This window comes from Strix aluco, chromosome 2 (assembly GCF_031877795.1).
Source record: "Strix aluco isolate bStrAlu1 chromosome 2, bStrAlu1.hap1, whole genome shotgun sequence".
Lineage (NCBI taxonomy): Eukaryota > Metazoa > Chordata > Aves > Strigiformes > Strigidae > Strix > Strix aluco.
In genome coordinates this window covers 116,742,000-116,763,376 of record NC_133932.1, presented here as the reverse complement: position 1 = coordinate 116,763,376, position 21,377 = coordinate 116,742,000, and the positions used below count along the sequence as shown (strand labels likewise).

The window sequence follows — 21,377 nt, the reverse complement described above, 5'->3', positions numbered from 1 at the left end:
TAAGCACTTATTACCAATATCTCCTTCCAACACGTTAACTTAGCATTTTCTTATCATATTTTGTTAATTCATAAATAAAATCGACTTTTGCAACGTACATGTTGAAGAAAACATGACCCTATTTCACTTAGATGAGGTTCCTCTTTGTTATACTGTTTCTCAAGATCCTTCAGAAACTTTCTTTGGAACTTGTAAATATCTTCAATATTTCCAAAAATGGTGCTTAACTGAGCTGCGGTGAACATTCCTGTATGTTTGCGACATTGCCGTATATAGCCCTGGAAATGAAATAAAAAAACCCTCTTTAGTCTGAATATGTGAAAACAGGTTATACCCTGAACAAGCCCATTTGAGCTGGCAAAACCCCTGTGATCTATGGGCAGGTGAGTGGTTTCCCAGCCATACACACGCATGCGGACATGCAATTTCAGATTTGCATCTGAAATGTTTACACATTGATTCTTGCAGTCCAACTTCTGTCTCACAGCGCTGTAAATGAACCAGGCAACCAGAAACCTGCAGAGTGTATAAAGCCCATCTGCATCTCCTTGTTACAACTACCCACCAAGCTGAAGGTGAGGCTGGTGTAAAGCCCCATGTATGCTATTACTTCAGCTGCCGTGCTTTTTGGTAGCAATTTCTCTGTACCGTAACAGTTCTTCTCTATGAGGATAAGAACAAACCATAAAACAATTAATATAAAGACAATTTCTACCAGGGCTAAAGTACTGGTTCCTTAACATGTCTAAGCCAAAGGGTATGGTCTAAGCCAAAGAAGCAAAATGAAGAACATATTATAAAGCATTCAGAATGCTGCTTCTGGTAAAATCCATACACTATCAGCAGAAGATAATAGTATTGGCAAGACTGGACATAAAAATACAATCACTTTTCCAGGTTTTTTTTCTCTTTACTTGTAAGAACATCACAGGGGTCCAGTTCACTTTATTCATATCCAGTATTAAGTAGATACACAACTGAGCCCTCCAATTTTAAATGCCCAAATTCTGCTCTGCCATCAGTAACCGACATTCGACCGCATCAGCATTTGCATAGCAAAGAAGTAAAGGTACGACTGGGGGCCTCTTAGGGCTGACACATGCAGCAGCAGCTGCCATGCACAGCCGGCACATCCTCAGGTATCCGTTCCAGAAGGCTGAGCATGCTGAGGAGGACACAGGGCAGGGGCTGAATATCCAGGAATAGCTGCTGTGCTCATACTCTCCTATCAGTTATAGCACCAGGGTACAGATGAGTGCAAAGGTTAACTGGTATGTAGGGGTTATCTGCCAGGCTCCTCCATTTTTGACTGCTTTCATTGAGGTTTCCACCAAATCACTTTGGGAGCAGATAGCTGTAAAAAGCCTCGCAACTACTCTGGTGAGGTTTATCAGGAAGCAACCCTGAATATTACTGGCACTGTTATGAATATTCCTGTCTCCTCCACAGCCATCTCCTCTGAGAGCTGTGCAGTGGCTATGTTGCAAGCCAGCTACCACATTTACTACTGTTAGGAGGATAACTCCAACAAGGAAAATTCCTGTGCAGCTCTTGTAATGTGGACTGGAGACACTTCTTGAATGTAAAATGTTTTTCTGGGTATACTCCAATTTCGTGATCTTGACTGTATCAGCCCTAGTGATTCATTACAGTGCAGAGCTTTCAAATGTGGATTACTATCTGCAGTAGCTTTTCTGGCTTAGTTTTACTCAAGTGTATTTTCAGCCTTATGTCTTGCTTGCACGACCCTACAGATTCACTCTGAGGAAAGCAGACCATCTCTACCCCACATGTTGAACATGAAGCATCACTTTTCTACTTGGAATATGTGTTTGCTCTCTTGTACTAAACTCAAGAGGCATGTCAGATTTAAAAAGAGGTATACAATATACGTGTTAGAGAAAATTAATTATTAATATCAGTCTAAAAATTAATAGGCCAGTAAAATATGAAAATCATGTCCTAGAACTCAGCTAACCATGGCAGTGACACAGCTGGGTGTACAAATTCCTCCCTGATCTTTTAGGCACACAGTTAAGCTTACTAGCTTAAGTAAATAGTGAATCTAAATTACAAAACTTACATTTAATGTTTTAAAATTAGTCAATTACCAACCAATTTTTGTCTTTTTGTTTTCTCTTTTTTCTTTCTTCAAAATGCATAAAGAAGGCCTGATCTAAAAAAATTAAAAAATCAAAAAACACTGCTGCCTTGTCTACTTTTTTGTCCATGAAAGAATCTAATGATGAGTGGTGGACTAAAGCATGACAACAGGACAAAAACAAAGACAGATCTAGCAAACTAAGGGTACAAAGAATATTTTGGTAGGTTGCTTAGCACCCTTCCAGATGCTAACCACAAATACAAGTCAAATACAGGTCAAATGCATCACAGTCCACATCAGAAGAAGCAAACTTTGCTGAAAAGTGTTAAGAAGCTTCCTGTCCAAGTGTGGGCATCCAAGAAAATTTGAACAAAAAGCAGAAAACTCCCCACATTTTACGGTTCAAACAAGCATGGTAGTTCTAAAACACCTTTAAAGACTTCTTCACAGCTTCTAAGCATCCAGCAAAAATCTCTTGTGTTAGAGAAAACAAAAAAAAATCTCACCAGCAAATACTTTCTTTGCAAGTTACTTTCGAAAAGTTTTGTCCCTGAACTGTAATCGATTGAAGTTACTGAAAGTTTTCTGTTTAAACCAAGCAGTAAAAAGTTCTAAATAAACTGGACTTCTTTCTCTCATTATTATGGAAATAGCAGTCAGATAAGCAAAGCACTTTTTCCATGTCAGAAGTGGAATGTTTTTTTCAAAAAGAAGTGGTGCCGTGTGGCAGTCGGCAGAGAGGAAAACCGTAAGAGGACATAAGAAGGGTCTGACTGACAGCCTCAGAAGTGCAACTGGGGATATTTTGATACGAGAAACCACTCCGGTTCTCAGCTTATATGGGATGTTTTGTTCACATTAGGTCAGCAGAATGCCCTCAGGTTAAAGCATGTACCTCACAGATGTCCTTGAGATGCTTGATATAGACTCGTTCTGTGTTCATAATTTCCTGTATAACGTTGGTTCTCATCTGATCCTTGTTTTCAGCTATTTTCTGACGATGCTTGCTACTATCTGCATCTTGTTCTTCATCCTGGATACTACTACAATTTTCTGGCACTTCTTCCTGATTAACTCGCAGCTGCAGCCAAAACAAACAAAGCAAACTAAAGTAAAGCAGCAGACTTTTACAAATTGTAAAACGGTTACAAATTTCTCACAATTAAGAAAGGACTTGCTACAGAAATGTTCCCATTCTTACCTTCTAGAAGGGGTTCCACAACAGAATTTCTGTCTCCTTGTACCCTCTGCATATTCAGATAAAGTGTTGAGATTTCTGTCTGGTTAAATACATGGCTTTCTACTCAAAGTATCTGAGATACCATGTTGTGTTGTCCGTGTATTTTTCAGACAAGCTTATTTCTGACCCTTACTAACAGTTTATGTGTTAGTTTGGCCAAGCCAGCATATGGGTAAAAATTACAAAAGTCAACAACTCAAACACTTTTAAATAGTCTCCCTCTGCCCCAATTCCCCATCTGTATGATGTGGATAACAGCACCTACTTTTTTGACTTTTGTCTGATTGCCCATGTTGGCTGGAGATCTAGGAAGGGCAAAGGCAGGAACCAGCTCTTGCACTTTGTGTAGTACTTCAAGCAATGTGGCCCAATCTTCTTTACAGGCTCTCAAAAAGTACTTTAAATTGATTTCTAAAACATAGTTCAATTTTATTCCATTCAAGAGTTATACTGTCATTAATCTGGATGAGTTCTGACTGGGGAGTTCAGACTGTGAACCAGATTCCTACACAGTGTTATGATAATAAATTAAATCCTATTTTACCAAGAAAACCCTCCAGTGTAGCTCTCCCCACTCCCTCATGAAAAATGCTGTGTCCTCTCAGTATACACTGATTGCTCCTGGTTGAGCTTTCTGCTGCCCTCATTTCTGCTTGAGAAATTCCTTTAGTTACAAAAGGACCACACAAAGGAAGAAGGCAGAGTAAAAGGTGTCAGAGCCAAGGGATCTTGGGGTGTGATTCTCTATTGCTTTTTTCCTTGTGAAGTCATTACGAGTTACACCACTGATGTTCAGATACAAAGATGCTGAGGATCAGGCCCTTCACTTAAATGTAATGCCATGACCATTGCTGTTGCACTCTGCTAGGAATCTCGCACAACAATGGTACAAAAGCAAGAGAGTTACTCACCCTGACAAAGCTAGCTGGAAACCAGGCTTCCTTGTCCTCGTTTCTTCCCCACCACCAGTCTTTGTTGGAAGCTTCTAGGACTCTAATGACATCTCCAGCTTTGAAGCCCAGCTCTTGATCATCCATAGTCACATGGTCCCAGAGAGCTTCTGCATAGACAATGCTGCCATCACTTATCAGCTGAGATGGGAAGAAAATGAGTTTGTGAAGGACAAAAGATAAACAGCTGTTTATAAAATACTAAAAGATCAAAATATCTCACACTAGAGTGCCCAGGATTGCTCCTATTACAGAACAAAACTAGAATTCTGGATTTTCAAAAATCTATGCGTATATTTATTAGTGAGAACAATTACAGTCCTACTCCAGAGCAGTTACACAGGCTAATGAGCTACACTCCCAGTGAAGTACTGGTCACTGTGCTCTTCCCTTGGCATCTGCTTGTGGGCCCTGTCAGAGACAGGACACCATGGCTGCTGGATTCTGCTCTATGGTGGCTACTGCCACTGCGCTTTTTATTAATATGAAACCTCAGACCTGTGGAAAACACATCTCCCGTTGTTACAGCAATGCAAAGCCCAGGACGTTACCTCATTAATTGCTAGCTGTTCCCCTCCGGGCTGCAGGTACCTGGGGGTGGCTTGGCAGAGCTCCTCGTAACTATAATCTTCCTCACTGCCATTGTCATCCACTAAGGCTGAAGATTCAGTCCCACCATCTGCAGGAACTAAAACAAAGGTGCAACAGCTGCTTCTTTCATCATTTTTATGATTCAAAAAAAAAAAATACAAGAGGAATCACTGAGAAGTTGCTTTTGTTGTCACAAATATAACAATAACAGAAGAAGTGGAGGGCAGCAGAGCTCTCGGGAAAATCACTTTTCTCAGGAAAATCACTTTTCTGCCATTAAATATTTTTTACTCTTCTTCGTAATTTTCTCATTTAGCAGCTGATGATACTGAGAAATTCTCCTTTTTGTGCGTGAAAAATAGAACTACAACTATTATTTATTTATTTTTTACCTAGATGAAATCTCAAATGACCTGAGTCAGAAGAGAGGTCTCAATGTCGTTTCTCACATGGCAGATGAGAGAGCTCCAATGGGCCCTCAGCACTCAGAGAGGGCCCCTGTCAGTCCCAGGCTGGGTGCCATCACATCGTCATGTCACCTGCAGGGATGTAATGACCTAATACCTCTGTGCCCACCCACCTGTGAGAGGGGTGGGCAGCACACGGCACAGCCCCTGCTCCAAGCCGGCTGCCACCGTGTCTCCCACATGCCAGGGGAGGCTCTGGCAGCACAGAGATACCTGAGGGAGGACCAAGGGGACAGGGAGTCCAGTCTGAGCATGGTGTAACTGCCTGAGAAAAAACTTGTTGTAACTACCCCAATCACAGAAAATTCTTGGTTTGACAATTGTACATTTTCTGACCAAAGAGGCAGCTTTGTAAAGAAATGAAGGCCAGAACTGTGATGGGCTTAATCTTATTACACAGACACACAAACCAAGAGAAACATCATGTGACTGTCACTATGCACATGTAAATCTGCAGTTACTGTACAAAACTGTAAAACCCGTTTGGGGTACATCACTGGGTGGCAGATTCTTTTGGCGATCATCTCTGTACCAGCAGATGAAGAGGACTGGGGACTGATCTCAGAATCAGGTAATACTGACTGACTTATATCCACACTGCTCAGTGCTAGACCCTTTCAGAGTAGATTTGCCTTTGAAAGCCAGCTGTAATGCTCAAACAAATCAGGGCATGAGCTAATAATCAAGAAGCGTTCATGACCAGTGGCTCAGTGCTTGAGTGCACTATCTGGTCCTTGTTAATTTATCCCTAAAGGTTATTCCTATGGCAGGCCCAAGCTGTGAATAACTAGAGAGTCTGAAGATCATACAGTGCTCAAAAATCCAATAAAAAATAAAAAGTAAAAAATAATTTAAAAAATAAATTCTTAATGGCCTGCCAGCACTGAACTCCTTTTCTAAGGGTTACTGTGTCCCAGATAAGTTGCCATGCAGCCTGCAGGGCATCTCTCTCACTCCCAACTGCCTGGGAAGAGACCGTTAAGCAGAGTTATTGAACCTGTCACTTCTACCTAGCAGCAAGGCCGAGCAGCAGGGCCCTGACCCTGCCTCTTCTCTGCCCTGCGTCAAGCCTGGGTACCGCCTGCCTGCTGAGCTCTGTGCTCCGGATAGGCGAGAGTCACAAAGAGATGACTCCTGGCTTTAGTCCACGCACCTGCACAATTAACAGGCATGCTGTTGCCTATCCGTTATTTACCTTATAGGGAGAAATGCTTCAACCCCTCTCCTTATGGGCGGTCATACCATCACCTAGCTTCTTTGGTCATTTGGGTATTAATTTGCAAGAGAGATCAAAGCTGATTACGGCACATTAAATAACTTTCAAGATTTTTCTTTCCTTTAAAAGTGGATGTAACAGAACATGGCTATTCGACTGTTCTCTTCTACTTCCCAGCATTTTAAATATGCACTCACACTAATGGTATAATCTGTCTAACCAGGGAGGATGCAGAACCCCTATTTAAAAAAACAATATTTTTTTCCCTACAGACTCATAAATCTGAGCACTGATAAACTTTAAAATACATCTTGTGAAACTTACTGAAAGTGCTTTGTTTAAAAAAATCTGCAAATAAATCATTAAATCAATTTTTAGCTTATAAAGCAACACCCAAAAAAATTAATCCTAGTGATCCTTTATAGATCTCCACTGTACTATCAGTACTGCCTGTTGGTTTGTTCCAGTAACAATGGCACATCAAAATAACGTAATTCATTTAGCTCCAGATGAAAAATGACTGCAATTTTGGGACCGATAACTGTTCGTTATTCTGTACCAAATCAACAAGCTCACATTGTCTTCGTAGTTAAGACTCGAGCAAAAACCAGTTGCTTGCATTCTGCATCTATTCCTCTATTGTTTACAGACAGAAATATCAGAGGTAGGGGTGGGCTTTCCTGATCGCACCAACGGGATGCAAAAACTTAAAAGACAGCCTAGGACTGATTCTGATCTCCTTGCAGCTTTGCCACCAGTGTAAGGCTGCAGGCTCCCGTGGATGACATGGTATAAGCATGATCAGAATCAGGCCCCCTGACTGCCACAGTTTATCAGTTCAATCTAAAAACACTGTAAAAAAAAAGAGAGAGAGCATGTTCTACTCACACGTACCCATCTGAAGGCTCTCCAGACTCCAAAATCGTGCCATTCCTCCCCTGGCTACCATGCTGCCGTCAGACTCGACCCCAGGGCAAGGGTTTGACCTCTAACAGGTGATGCTCGGTCCAAAAAGGGCTGGCGAAGGATCACAAAAGGCTCTGAGCTACCCACAGAGCAGAGGAACAGCCTGTTTGCTGCCTTCAGCTCCCGGCTGTGCCTCCGAGGCCGAGCCTGGCTGGCGACTGCCGGCGGCGCGCTCAGCCTGGCCACGGCGAGCTCACGGCTCGCTGACATCATGGGGTGCCCTTAGGGAGGAAGTTCCAGAAAAGAAACAAAAACCTGGCTGCCTGGCCCCGGCCACGCTGTGCCTGCGCCGCCCAGACCGCTCCCAAAGTGCCTGAACGCCTCGATCGCAGCAAGCCAAGGAGTACATTTGTTTTTCATTAAAGCAGCTTAATGCGATTTCAATCTATATTCAAATGACTGCAATTCAAAGGGAAAGACTATTTGGATGGGAGCTGGGAGTTCCTTGTATTACAACACTGTTTGGAGTATCGGTCTATCTTTGTTATATTATACCAGTTAAAATTCCAGTAGAAGTAAACAGTGAAGGTATTTTTTGCAAGGCTATTAAAACTTCTCTTGCTTCACAGGCAAATGCTGTATCATTATTTAGGGCACAAGCAGCTGAAGTGTTAAGGCTACAGCAGTCTGCTCCCAGAAGAGGGGAAGACAGAGACATTTTCTCACTCAAATGACAAACTTAATTCAGCTGCTCCAGAAAATAGGGCGTGAAACAGAAAAGCACCCAAACAGTCCAGCTTTCACTGGGACTGACACAGCCAGAGCACAACCTCCTTCATTCACCATCTGCTAGCATTTACCATCCTTACATCTGCATCATTCTGCAGTGGAGCTGTATCAGTTCACGCACTGGAAGCAAACACAGGAGCTGCTCCCATCAGCAGAGTGCAAAGCCTGCTGCAACCTGCGCTTGTACACAGCACTACATTTACGGTTTGGAAAGCTCCATCATCCTTATGGCTCATTCTTTACCTGCAAACTGCATCGCTCAGCTGAGTCTGTCCTGTAACTGGGGACTGCCTCCTCCAGGGGCATGTCCACAAAACCCTGGAGGCATTTCTGCACAGAGCGACTTCTCAACACCCACTGAAATCACATGGTTTCCCCTAGTGCTGCCTCAGACGGAGAAGCAAAGGCCAAACATCGCCCTGCAACGTTAATGCCATCTTCCTACAAAAATCCAGACTGTGTTGCACTGCACTGGAGACTGACAGGAATTCTCTTCTGAATCCCCAAACTTCACTATTAGTTCTTGCTGCAAGGGCACTTGTTGGATAGCACAGTAAAGACAAGCTACTACGTATTACAAGATGTTCATACAAAGCCCCACATATTTTTCTCAGCTCAAATCATTAAAAAAAACCCCAACCTAGCAAACAGAAGTGACACTGAAGTGCTGATGATCCTGGTACCCTGCAAGTGAAGGCTTCACGCTTTTAATCAGCCAGAGCACAAGTTATCTACCATGTCAAACCCCTACCTGCAGGGGAGAAACAGATGAACTGCCAAAGGAAAATGAGATCAAACCCCACACAGCTTTCCCAGAACGTACACTAAAAATGATCTCTGAAAAACAGTCATTTGGTTTGATTTTTGCAGAATGGAACAGACTGTGTGCTTTTGCCCAATGACTAACCCAGTGCCACCGTGGGATGCTGCCGGGCAGGGGGGCAATCTGTTTTCCCTCCTCTGCACTGGCACATCTAGCAACTGTGCAGCCACAGACTGAACCACCACAAAAATACTCAGTTGGGGTGAGCTGGTGGCGGGTTCATTTCCTTGCAGGATCAGCCAGGGACAGGAGGAGGCTCAGGCTGTCCTTGTGGTGGCAGTTCACAGTGACCCTGTCCAAATGCATGCCGAGCTGGCTTACCCACTAGGCAGGGCACTAAAAAGGCTGTGGGTAGCACATACTAAAACTAAAAGCTAGTTCACCCGCCTCAAGAAAATCCAGTTCTAGACAGCCCTCTAGGACCCTCCACTCTGGGGCAGATCAAAGGTCCCCCCCACCCACTGCTCTGACAGCAGCCAGCAGCAGATGCCCAGGGAATACCATAAAAATAGATGAGGCATGTAATGGCATTGTTCTGATGTATTTTCCTAAATTCCAGCTACCTGCAGATCAGAGTCAGATCCCTCACAGGGCAGAAGTGTTTAATGAACTGAATTTTTCAAACCACTTTCTGAATTTCTGTAAACTTTTGGCATGTGAAATATCATGTGAGCAATTTGTTTCATAGTTTAATTTTATAGTGTGAAAACTATCTTTTATTTTGAATGTGCTATCTCGTGATTTCATTTGGTGCCCTTTAGTTCTTACATTATTGGAAACAGTAACTATTATCTGTTCACTTCTCCCATGCCAATCAGACTTTTATTCCCCTATTGTCCTTTTTTCCAAGTTGCAGAGCCCTTAGCATCGTTAATCGTTCCTCACACAGAGAGGCTGAGTAGGTTTTCTTGTCCTTTTGCCTTTCTCTGTATCCTCCCCTGTAAAAAATGCCTTTTGAGGTGGAAAGGAAGATGACCCCCACACGCCACACCAGTGGCACAATTGGTCTTTCTGTTTTGTTCTCTATTCCCTTCCTACAAATTTCTGCCCTTTTATTTACTGTTTTGACTGTTACTAGGCACTGAACTGACACTTTAATTAGCTGTTAAGGTTGCAACATCTCTTCCTGAATGGCAATACCCAGCTCAAAGTTCATTCTTCTGCAAGCATAACAGGCTCGTGTGCCTCCATGTGCACTACCTTGCCCTTATCAACACCAAATTCACCTGCCACCAGTGCAATGCATTGTGTCTCTGTGTTGTGAAATCCTTCTGCAACTCTGTTCAAGCAGCTTGTGCTATTACTACTGTTAATTATTTAGCACACAAGCAAGAATTGTAACTTCATTCTACACCTCTCTTCCCACATTTTTTGTGAAGACGCTGAACATCTGACTCCACTCATGGGCTCTCTCCTTAAGAAAACCGACCACCTTCCTCCACTGTTACTTAGGGCTTACTCACTTATTAAAGCATGGGAGGATCTTCCCTCTTATCCCAGGCCTCTATTAAGAGACATCTGTAAGAGATCTTGTCAGAGGTCTTCTGGAGATCCAAGTAGCCTATACCTACTGAATCCCCTTGGTCACATCCTCAGTGATTTTTTTCAGAAAACATAAACCATTTGTGGGGCACGGCTTTCCTCTACAAAGGGCACATGGATTTTTCTTCATTATAAGGGTCCATCAGTCCATTATAGTTTCTAAATCCTAAATATATTCTTTATATATTTTATGTACTATTACGTCAGACTTACTGGTCTACTGCTCAGTGGATCCCTTCTGATACTTCTTTATAAATGGTTATCCCCTCGCTGCTTTCTTCCTTGTACTGAGGCAATTTTTGAGGAACAAATTCCATGCTGAGGCAGTAGCTCAGCAATTTCATTCTTAAATCTCTTGGTTCTGGCAATTTGTTACTATTCATTTTGTTAACTCTAAAACTTTTACTGACATTTTGAGACAGATCCTGATTTGAGCTCAGGTTTTATTTCTCAGCCACTTACAAGGCCTACAAACTATCTGGTAGTCTGCCAGGTTCTCATATTTTTCAAAAAGGATGTAGGTTTTATATCTTCAGCAAATTATTTCTACATTCCTGTAGCTTTACATGAAAATTGCTAGAGGGTTTTTTTGCTATGTGGATACAATTAAACAATTTGAAGGATGTCTTTTTTTTCTTTTTCTTCTGATACATTCTTTTCCTCTGTGTTTAATGACAGAACCGTTTTCTGGTGTTCCCAAATTTTGTTGTGACAGGTGACATGAATTTGCTCTAAGTATCTAATATGCTGTCCTTGAACACTCTGTGTGCTGCCTGCAAGCATTCAACACTTTTTTCTGTTCCTCTAAATTCCTTTGTTACATGAATGACTTCTCACTTTTATTTACTTTCCCTCTTTTAAATTAAAACACATACTGTATTGGATTTTTTTACTCTTCTCACCCCTGCAAGGATATTGGCTCAGAGTGCATTATGGACACAGAGGGCAAGATTCATTATCTGTCTGTATTTAGTTAATGAACAGCACGCTAAACTACCTGTTTCTTCCAGTCAAGGTCACCTGGCTTAGCTTAGAAGTCTATAACGAGACACATCCCGCCCTTACAGAGTAGCTCTTATGTGTGATCCTGTGCACACCTCATGAGTGGTTCAAGAATTGTCTCCCTTTCTGTAGGTCTCCTGATTAGCTGCACCAAGGAGTTATTTATGGTGCACCTAAAAATACTGCGCTGTGCCCCATTACAACTCTCAACCCACAGAACAGCAGTTTAAGTCTCCTTTTATGACTGTGCTTGCTGTCCTTGAAACCTCTCTGGTTTCCTTGATTTGTCACATTTACTATCACCATCCTGGTGATCTCAGGTAGTTCATCATTTAATCCTGTCCCTATACTTTTTCCCATTCAAGCATGACATTCCAGTCCACGGATCCTGTGACACTTGAAGATACAGTCAATTTGTTTATCTGATTTGGCTCTTAGATTTTCTTTAATACATTAGAGACCCTCTTTTTCACTGGTACAATCTTTTCTGTTATTCCTATACAGCTTGCACGACGGTGGTATGCTGGTTATGCTCCACTGGTTATCTTCCTTCAACCAAGTTTCTGACATATGCCATTTAGCTTTTTTAAAAATATGTTTATTTCTCCATCTTACTTTTTAAACTTTCACTATTACTGGAAGGGTTGCCTGTCTTTCTAAATCCTCTTTAAACAACATTTGTCCAACTGTTCCTGACTATTCCTTGCTTGAGTTTTGTCAGCTTCTGCCCCATCCTTTGAGGATGCAATGATCATTGACATAGCCTGTAAAGGACGTGCTGTCCTATACTGTGTATTATTTCACCTTGCCAGCTTTCCCCTAATACTTTTGTTTAGAAACTACTCCATAATCTCTTGATTTGCATGTCAGCAGTCTGCTTTTGTTCTGGTTTAGAAAACAAAGGATCTTTTTATTTCAAACATTCCTCGGTTCATAAATAATCTAAATCTCCCTCTTTTTAATACAACTTTCTGCATGAAGGTGCCTGGAGGTAAAAAGGCCTCTGTGTCTGATACTGAGCATGATATTGGCAATACTTTGCACAATTTTACCATTGGGCTCCTGGGTTTTTTGTTTCTACCTGAGAGCTTCAATTTTGTCTCCAGTGCTCGCCTCCTGTTCATCACACTCTCCCTGGCACCCACCTGCCCCACAGCTGTCACCTCCCCTCCATAGTCTCTACACAACAGCCCAGGTACTTCACCTGATGCACCAGCTGCTTCCAAAACACTGCTAGGTCCTGTCTGCATCATCAAGCCCAGCTACCTACACGACTAACAATCCCATTATCCACCAGCATAGTTTTTACCTTTTCCCATCAGTTAAGAGTCCTATCCTTCAAAGTATCACATAGACATCACCCTCTGGTCCAGAGGCTTTTCTGTCCCCAGCAACACTGGAACTGCTTAGCCTGCAGTAGCAGATTTCATGATGCCCCTTCAGGTCCTGTCCATGAGTCTTTCTGCCTCCCTGAGCTTTTCAGGCACTGTGGCCACAGAATACAGCAACCACCATGGAGCTGCTTGCAGCATCAGACATATTCCACCCACCTCCTGGTAAACACAAATATGGCACTCAGTGTAGTAACCTGGGAATTTTCATTTCCTGCATATTATCCTACTTACATCCTCACACTTTTGGGGTGGGCAAGCAAGGACAGGGTAGCATGGATATGGTAGCAAGCAGGGAACTGTTTTCTCTCAAAGAGTGATTAATAACTTCTGTTTGTTCATTTCCATGATATTTGGGGTGGGGTTTGTTTATTTGATCAGTGATAGGAATGGAGAACCTGAAAATCTCCTCTCCTCAACAGTCAGTTTGTTTGTACCTCAGTTCCTGAGCTGTGCTCCACACAGGCTGAAACCTACTCAGTTACCCAACCTTGATGAACTGGGAAAAGCTTGACAGTAGTTTAACATTGTAGGCAAACATCCAGGACAGGACACTACTTGAATTAAAGACATTTAAATTTATTAATCTAAATGCTGGAATCCACATTTGAATGAACCAGCAGGTATTGGTCACAATTAAAAGAGCTGAGAGAGCAATCCATCTCATACAAAGGCTGTTCCTACTCTAACCTTCATTGACTGCAATGGTTCAGTTGTTTAAACGGAGATACTTAGCGCCATTTTAAGTATTTTGGATATCCTGCTGGCCTGCAGCTGGCACTGAAGAAAGGAATAGGTCTCCCATAGGTCCTTTGTGATATCTGCCAGCTGCAGACAGATGTCAGGTATTTCACACCGCACTGGACCCTCGGCTGGGTAACTGAATCAAACCCTAGTCCTCCACTGCCTGTAACGGATGTTTAATATTTAACTCTTATGTTTAACCTACATTTAGACTGAATTCAGTTGACTTAAACTACAGCTGAATTCCACTGCACCTGCTTAGAGCTGGGCCTATCTAAAGGAGTTCACCAATTAATTTATCCAAATTCAAGTCCCACATCACAATATGCAAAAAACGTGTGTTTAAGATACTTATAAAAATTGCCCTACTGTAATAAACAGGTAACCTCTTCAACATAATTTAAAACTTGTAACCCTTTAAGCACAAGAGTAGCAATATAAGTCTCAAGGGAAGTTTTCCTTACATGTTAGCTGGTTGTTATTCTGTCTCCTACACTATGATGATTTACTGTCTTGTAACAGCTGTTTTTCTAAAAATTTACATCTCGAATTCTATCTCCCATTGTTATAAAAGTAGTCATGCAGTGTATTAGGCTTTAGTAAGTAACTAAGATACCATTGGTTTTCAGTGCTTGGGTTTAGAATTTCTTTCTATAATAAAGGGCTTTTGTGCTATCAAATTTCACTGTACATGAGCAAACAAAAAACTCTCACATGTTCAAAGACAAGGAAATGCCTTGTGAATTTAAGAGAAAAAGGAAAGAGATCAGAATATGTGACACTAGTCACTTTATTATTTTCTGCTGGAGCTACTTAACAGATCTTTGCAACTGCTCTCAAACTGTGAAGTCCTTGATACTCCCCAGTTGCCTTCAAGTCTTTGATTTCAGAATCTTTTTCTGCTCAACTTCTCTGTTTGTTGTAATGAGTCATAAAAGTCACATCTAGCATAATCAATATTGCTTTGCCTTCATTGTCTTAAAAAGTGGCAGAAATCTTGCTTTGTCTATTTGTTATCCTGATGCTTATGTTTAAGATACCAGTTATTCAAAAGCTAAATACCTGGAAAGATATTACTCTCAGGCAGTTGTCTAGGTAATTAATATTATTTCATGTGGTTTCCAAACATGAAATGGAAAGGATAACTAAAAGTAGAATTCTTACTCTGTGATACTTAGATACTTAGAGAGTCTCTTTTTTTTCAAAACTAGTTCATGGCAAACCTGTTATTCTGTGAGTGGTCCTTCTGGAATCAGTGACTGATATACCGCATAATCTCAGCATGGGTCCCAGCATTAGGTGTCTAGCTTACCTTGATGTCTAATCTACATCTTTAAGTATACTAAGATATATACGGCAAGGACACACTCCAGACATGGTTTTAAAGTAGTTCCAAATATTTCACTACAATATAAATTAAAAGGAAAATACTAATATAGTATACATAATGTACCTCATTGCTATAGTTAGATAGAAATTCTCAAGTCTGTTCCTTGCAGATCACCTCCTGAAGAAAACTGTCATGCTCTATTGATGACCAGAAAATGTAGTTTTAACACATTCTTATATAAAGTAATCTGCATCTGAGGGATTTTTTGAGCAGAATTTGGACATCATTGCAGCTAAAACTTAGCTTAGAACCATAAAAGCCTATTATTTAACCCTATTATTTAAGCCATTTATTTAAGGCTTGCCTATCTAGGTAGTTAAGCTGAATGCATGGCAAACAGAAAATTAAAAATGCATGTGTGCTGTGGCTATGGTTTGGGTATGAACTCAAGCATATTAGATCTTACTTCCCTCATATTCTATTATTATCTTCAAGCAAGTATGTAAGTAGAGAGTGGAAAATACAGGAGTGTAAGTGGTACAGAAGAATAAACCATAGCAATGTCAAACAGTAGATGTAAAAAACAAATTTTAAATGAACACAGCAGCTACTAATGAGAAACTTGGAAGACAAAGCAACTTAGTTGGGTACTACTTTGTCATTGAGTTGGTTTGCACCCTTTTGTGTTCCACACTACAATCTACCTCCTGACCAACCTGGGGTATGAAGTTGAGGTCTAGAAAGTTAAAAAGACATCTTACCATTAGACGTTCTCATCTGCCGCCTTCGTCCAACCCTGTCCAGGCCAATGGGGGTACTTTGTGAAAAGGTGAGCGGCCGGAACCTGGCTGAAACAGCTTTGTAAGGGGGTACCTGGTGTGCCGGAACGGGTGGCCGTGTAACAGGCTACAGAGAAAACAGGAAAATCCAGTATTAGCAAAGCTACCAGTAAGTCCAACTGAGCAAAACTCAGGTATGAAGTAAGGTTTCTTCAGATAGTCCAGCTAATTACAGGGGCAGTAAAATCCCCTACTTTGAAGTTGCTTAAACACTGCATACCTTATCCACCAGCATCACAGAAAATATTTTATTACGTTACAGTTCTCTGCTACATTAAAAACTCTTTAACCTTCTGTTATGATCGGACATGCTCCATAGTTTTCAATTTGTAATACCCTGTGCCCAAATGCTCTGGGATCTAACTGCTCTGAGAACAGCCTGCGCAATGCCGGCTGGCATTGTAAACACACATCTGAAGGAAAACCCAAGGCGAAAGAATCACCAGAAATGCTACGGCTGGAAGTTGTGTTCATTTCCTGGGATGTTTGCTTTCTTCAAATAAATGTATTGTTTTTAAGTAAAATAAACATATTTTACAAGACAAAAATAATTGTCTAAATGATCCTTTGCTCTGAAGTTCCCAGGAGTCTCATTAAAAAGAGGTAACATTAAGTTTACTGGTAGCATTATCTAGGAGCCATTTTCTTTAGTTAAATCATTAATTTGCTTAATTATGATTGGAGAACCTACCCCTGTTTTATTTGCAAATTGAGTCTAATTTTATGTCATCCCTGAACAACTCCACACTAGCCAGGCTGAATGACCTTGCATGAACATTCAACACTAAACAGCCAGACCTCAGCACACGAACTTCAGAGAAACTCATCTTTAGATCTTCTGTTATCTTTCAGTTGTTACTGTTCATAGGCCCTTCTATCAAGTAATCTGAAACATCAGAGATGGTTTTTTAATGAACTATCTCTTGACACTCTGTTATGAAACCAATGATTTAGTATTGTTTGAAAACCTTTTCTCACACCTAAGCTGTCAGACCAAAAGAAAACACAACAAAGAAGGAATTAGCATTATACTTTCCAAATATTACAATGGGTTTTCAAAGCTTTTAAGAAAAAAAAACACCAATGTGAAGATCAGTCTTCGAAAGCCCCACATAAAATACTTCTAGCATGTTTCCCTGATTCATTAGTCCTTTACATTCCAGCTACAAATTTACTTCCTAATGTGACTGCCAAAAACCTCAATGTATATTGAATATGATTTAACTACAACCTCATCTTTAAACCTAATTTCCTCAGTGCTTTAGCAATATACCAGGATCCTATCACTGAATAACACCACAAAGAGTAAGTCCAACATATTGCATCAAACAGCTAATAGAAGTGATGGCAATCACTATATGCAAATAACTGGCTGCTTAAGTAACAAAGCTATTTATTTCTGGGCAACTAAAATTTTCTTGTAAGGCTTCAGTCCAGATCCCTTCCCTGGATAGACAAGGATGTGCTTGTTACTCAGTGGCAGGCCTAGGAAGGTCATCAGTTGGGTTTAAAACGTGCCCTGACTGGGAATGCTCTATAGTTTGGTCTTGACCATGGTGACTCAGCAATGTGCTCATTTAACCCCAACCAGCCCTCAAGGCAGCATCAGAGTGCAGAAAGAGTCAACTCAAATAGCTGCCTTGATGCGTGTTCCTTCATTAATAAACTGATGCAAGCAAGGTTTGAAGATAAATCAATTTGTTTTCACCAGTAAATGAAGGGCCTGGAGAGTGTTAAATCAATTCTGTGGTACAGCAAGGGTTCCTTGGGTTGCCAATACTTACTATCCCTTTAAATCCATCTATTATTCTTGAGTAAGATGGCCTAGAATTTATAACAATAATTTTCCTCTTTTTTTTTTTCCTCCAAGCTAAGTAGTGATAAAATTAATTGTAAAATATACCAATTACATATGGTTTGAAACTATGGTCTTTGCCTGGGTAAAAATTCATTGGTTTCAATTGGGAGTTTTGCTTCAAGATGCATTTTTTCATCAGGGAATTACGAAGAAAAAATGTGCAATATACAATAACAGTATGCATGTTAAAAATTGCTTTTTACAAGAGACTTAAAATCATGCCATTGTTTCAGCATTTGATTTCAGTCAGGGGAGTACCACTACACTTCCCAGCAGGAGATCGAGTGGCATGAGAAAGATTAAGAGGATTCAAATTCCATTAATAACCCCTAGAATCATATTTTTGAGGATGTAAATACTATTCTTTTTTTCTGTTGCTTTATCAGCTTGACAATTGCTTTAGGTAAGGAGTCCTCCTGCTTTTTTGGAAAATGAAAAACACCTGATTAGCCTGAAACTCTGTAACCAACTGCAAAACAGGGCCACCACTACCAACACAACAGTAAGTTCTTCTACACATTGTACCCACTCAGGACTACCTCCAGGGAAAAAGAAGCTATCTTTACCTTTCAGAACTTTTTATTTCTCACTCTCTTATCTAAGCCTACAGAGATGACAAATAGTATATAGGTACTGCTCAAGTGCTAACTCAACCACATGCTATTTTCTTACAGGCTTCCTACATCTGTATCATCAGGTCAGTTTAGTAGTAGGTAAACAGACATTTTATTCATATTGACAGTTTTCTTAGATTCTTTCTTTATTTCAATAATTCCTCAATTTATTACCAATTTTCTTAAGCAATGTCCTCATTAAAGTATGCCAATACCAAGATTTTTAACCCCACAGCTAATGCCACAGGTTTTGAACAGGCCTGTTTTTGGAGAATTTGAAATGATCAATAAATAATGTGTTATTATCACATTTGTTTGTACTCCTCTGTTCCTCAGCCCTACACCCTGTAAGGAGACTAAACACACAGCTGTATTACACACAAATGAGCTCTTATATACCAGTATGAGACATAATAACCATTCCAAGAAAGAAATAAAGTTAATTTACAATACGGAAAAGATTATCCCAAAGTCAGTACCAGTTTTATTCCATGCTGTTTTGTTTTTTAACAACAAGACAAAGTAATTAGTGACCAGGAAAGCAGAATTGTAAGTACACGATGTCAGCTTGACAAAAGGGAAGGAAGAGAAGGAAGCATCCATTCTATTTTCTAGGCTGAAGATAGAGACAAGGAAGTGAAAGGGTCTTTTGCAGTTTGCAGAGAGCACATCTCTTATCTTACTTGTGTCAGCAGACCTTCTATATCTTCTGCCGGACCGCTTCCATAGAAATTGACCCCACCTATTACAGAGATGGGTCTTCTTTTTCGCCCTCTGTGGTAGCCTACTGTATTGCTTTGGATCCCAGACCCGACAGAAGCCAGTCCTGGCGGATTTTCTCCATCTGTGCAGTCTGTCTTCTGAGACTCCACTGCAACTGCATCTTCTGGTATAGAGAAACTTCTGATCGACATTTGGCCATAGTCTGAGAGAGGTCTGGGCCGAGATCTTTTTCCAGAGCCCCATCTCCTGGGTGTGACCTTTTGTGCATCTGCCTTTCCTTCATCCTGGGATGGGGACCTCTTCCAGTGATCATCAGAAACAACCTTTTTAAATGTGAACAAGTCAAATAAGGCACAGAATTTTCCGACAGTTAATCATTTGTGAGTTTTTCATATGGCAGATCAACTTAACATTGCTAAAGAGTTACCATAAATACAACAAATGCAACTGACAGTTCAGGAACAGAGTAACTTGCAAAAGAAAGACATCATGATGCTTGTGCTGAGTAAGGTAAACCCAGCCATCAGCACCTCTTACACAAACATGACTAATAACACTAAAAACTCGCCTATTACCTCAACAGTACAGACAGGACCTATCACAAACACCGCATTCACTGAATGATGCCTTGGAAAGACAGCACTGGCACTCCCAGGACTTGTTCCTGTACAGAAGTAGGATGTTACATGTAACATCAGTAAAAATAATTCAACCAGCATGCTGTGTTTCTGGACTGTTTATCAAGGCCTGTAGTGACAGGACAAGGGGCACCAACTTTAAACTGAAAGAGAGTAGGCTTAGGCTGGACATAAGAAAGAAATTTTTTTATGATGAGGGTGGTGAAATACTGGAACAGGTTGCCCAGAGAAGTTGTGGATGCCCCCTCCCTGGAAATGTTCAAGGTCAGGTTGGACCGGGCTTTGAGCAACCTGGTCTAGTGGAAGGTGACCCTCCCCATGGCAGGGGGTTGGACTAGATGATCTTCAAAGGTCCCTTCCAACCCAAACCATTCTGTGACTCTATGATATTCCTCTGCTTTACCTCTATTCAGTGATGAAAATAAACAGTAAGGCTGCACTTTGACTGCTTGCTGATCCCACATTAAGTGTAAGCAGATACCAAAATGGGTAGTTGCGCTCCCTCCTACTACTTGCTCCCCCACTCTCACTTGGGTCAGATCTAGAGATTGTGAAGCCATGTGCGAACTGGGTAAGCGAGCTCATACAGTTTGGAAGGGAGGAGCTAATTGCTATATACTTAGAGAGGTTATAGTCATATGGACTAGGACCAGAGATACATTGTTACACATATAAAGGAAAAATTGATGTTCTTAGAAGAGGAAGCTTGGAAAATTAGCATGTTGTTCCTATTTAACAGTACATCTGGCTCCTGGAGGTTATTGCCTACAGGTATCATAATTGCACTGGTACTACAAGTTTGGAAATAAAATAACCTCAACTGAAATACTTGTTAGAGGGAACATTTTTAAGGATTTCAATGCATTTGGAGTAATACTGCTATAAACTTTTCCAGCAAAACACCTGCACATAAAAATTTATGTTCACTTTTCTCTCAATTTTCCAACTTCTCAGTGTTTCCTTGGCTTTTTCTGGCTCCTCTATAAAGAACAGAAAAGAAACAGAGAAAGGAAGATGAGTATTTCTGGGCTGGGTGGCAGCTTGCATGAATGCCTGATGGAGTAAATGACAAACTCTAAAGCACTGCTGTGCAAGTGAACCCTGCCCCAAGTTCTCATACAAATAATGAACTAATTCTGAACTTTTTTTGTAAAAAATCAGCCTACCTCTTTATTAGGATATCTTGAAACTACCTAAGTGCATTTCTGACAATGTTCAAAGCTAATAAGTATCCCAAAACAGAGAGGCATAATTTTGTCTGTCTCTGGTTACATTTTGTTCATCTGTTTCAGACCAGATGAAGGCATTTCAGGTATTGCATATTCAAAGCAAACATGCAGCCCAGAATCAGCCCTTTACAATGATGCCTGTGAAAGAGGACTTACATTCTGTCACCTTCTTCTCCACCTACCATTTTACAACCAGGCTAGTAGAACTCTGATGAGCCTTTTTAGAAGGCCACCTGATACAGTGGGCAGATTTCTCTTTTTGTTTGAAAGAAAGCTTAAGAGAAATTTCACTGTATGAAAGCACTTTAGCTAGTAGGCAGAGTTATTAAACAGTCAGCATTTTAACATGATTACTGCAATTAAGGTATGAAAAATGATCAA

The 21,377-nt window shown here is 40.8% G+C and overlaps 1 protein-coding gene across 5 annotated transcripts in view; it reads right to left on the bottom strand.

The window, feature by feature from the left end:
* SPATA13 (spermatogenesis associated 13) overlaps nucleotides 1-21,377 on the bottom strand; it is a 160,819-nt gene that overhangs the window by 13,139 nt on the left and 126,303 nt on the right. For 3 of the 5 annotated variants that reach the window (XM_074815994.1, XM_074815995.1, XM_074815997.1), the window contains 6 exons: nucleotides 19,090-19,452; nucleotides 15,857-16,001; nucleotides 4,846-4,982; nucleotides 4,256-4,435; nucleotides 3,000-3,185; nucleotides 99-278 (listed from right to left, as the gene is read on the bottom strand). In XM_074815994.1, the coding sequence (XP_074672095.1) occupies nucleotides 99-278; nucleotides 3,000-3,185; nucleotides 4,256-4,435; nucleotides 4,846-4,982; nucleotides 15,857-16,001; nucleotides 19,090-19,452 (1,191 nt within the window). The remainder of the gene's footprint in view (nucleotides 1-98; nucleotides 279-2,999; nucleotides 3,186-4,255; nucleotides 4,436-4,845; nucleotides 4,983-15,856; nucleotides 16,002-19,089; nucleotides 19,453-21,377) is intronic. The other 2 variants (XM_074815996.1, XM_074815998.1) reach the window with 1 other exon arrangement.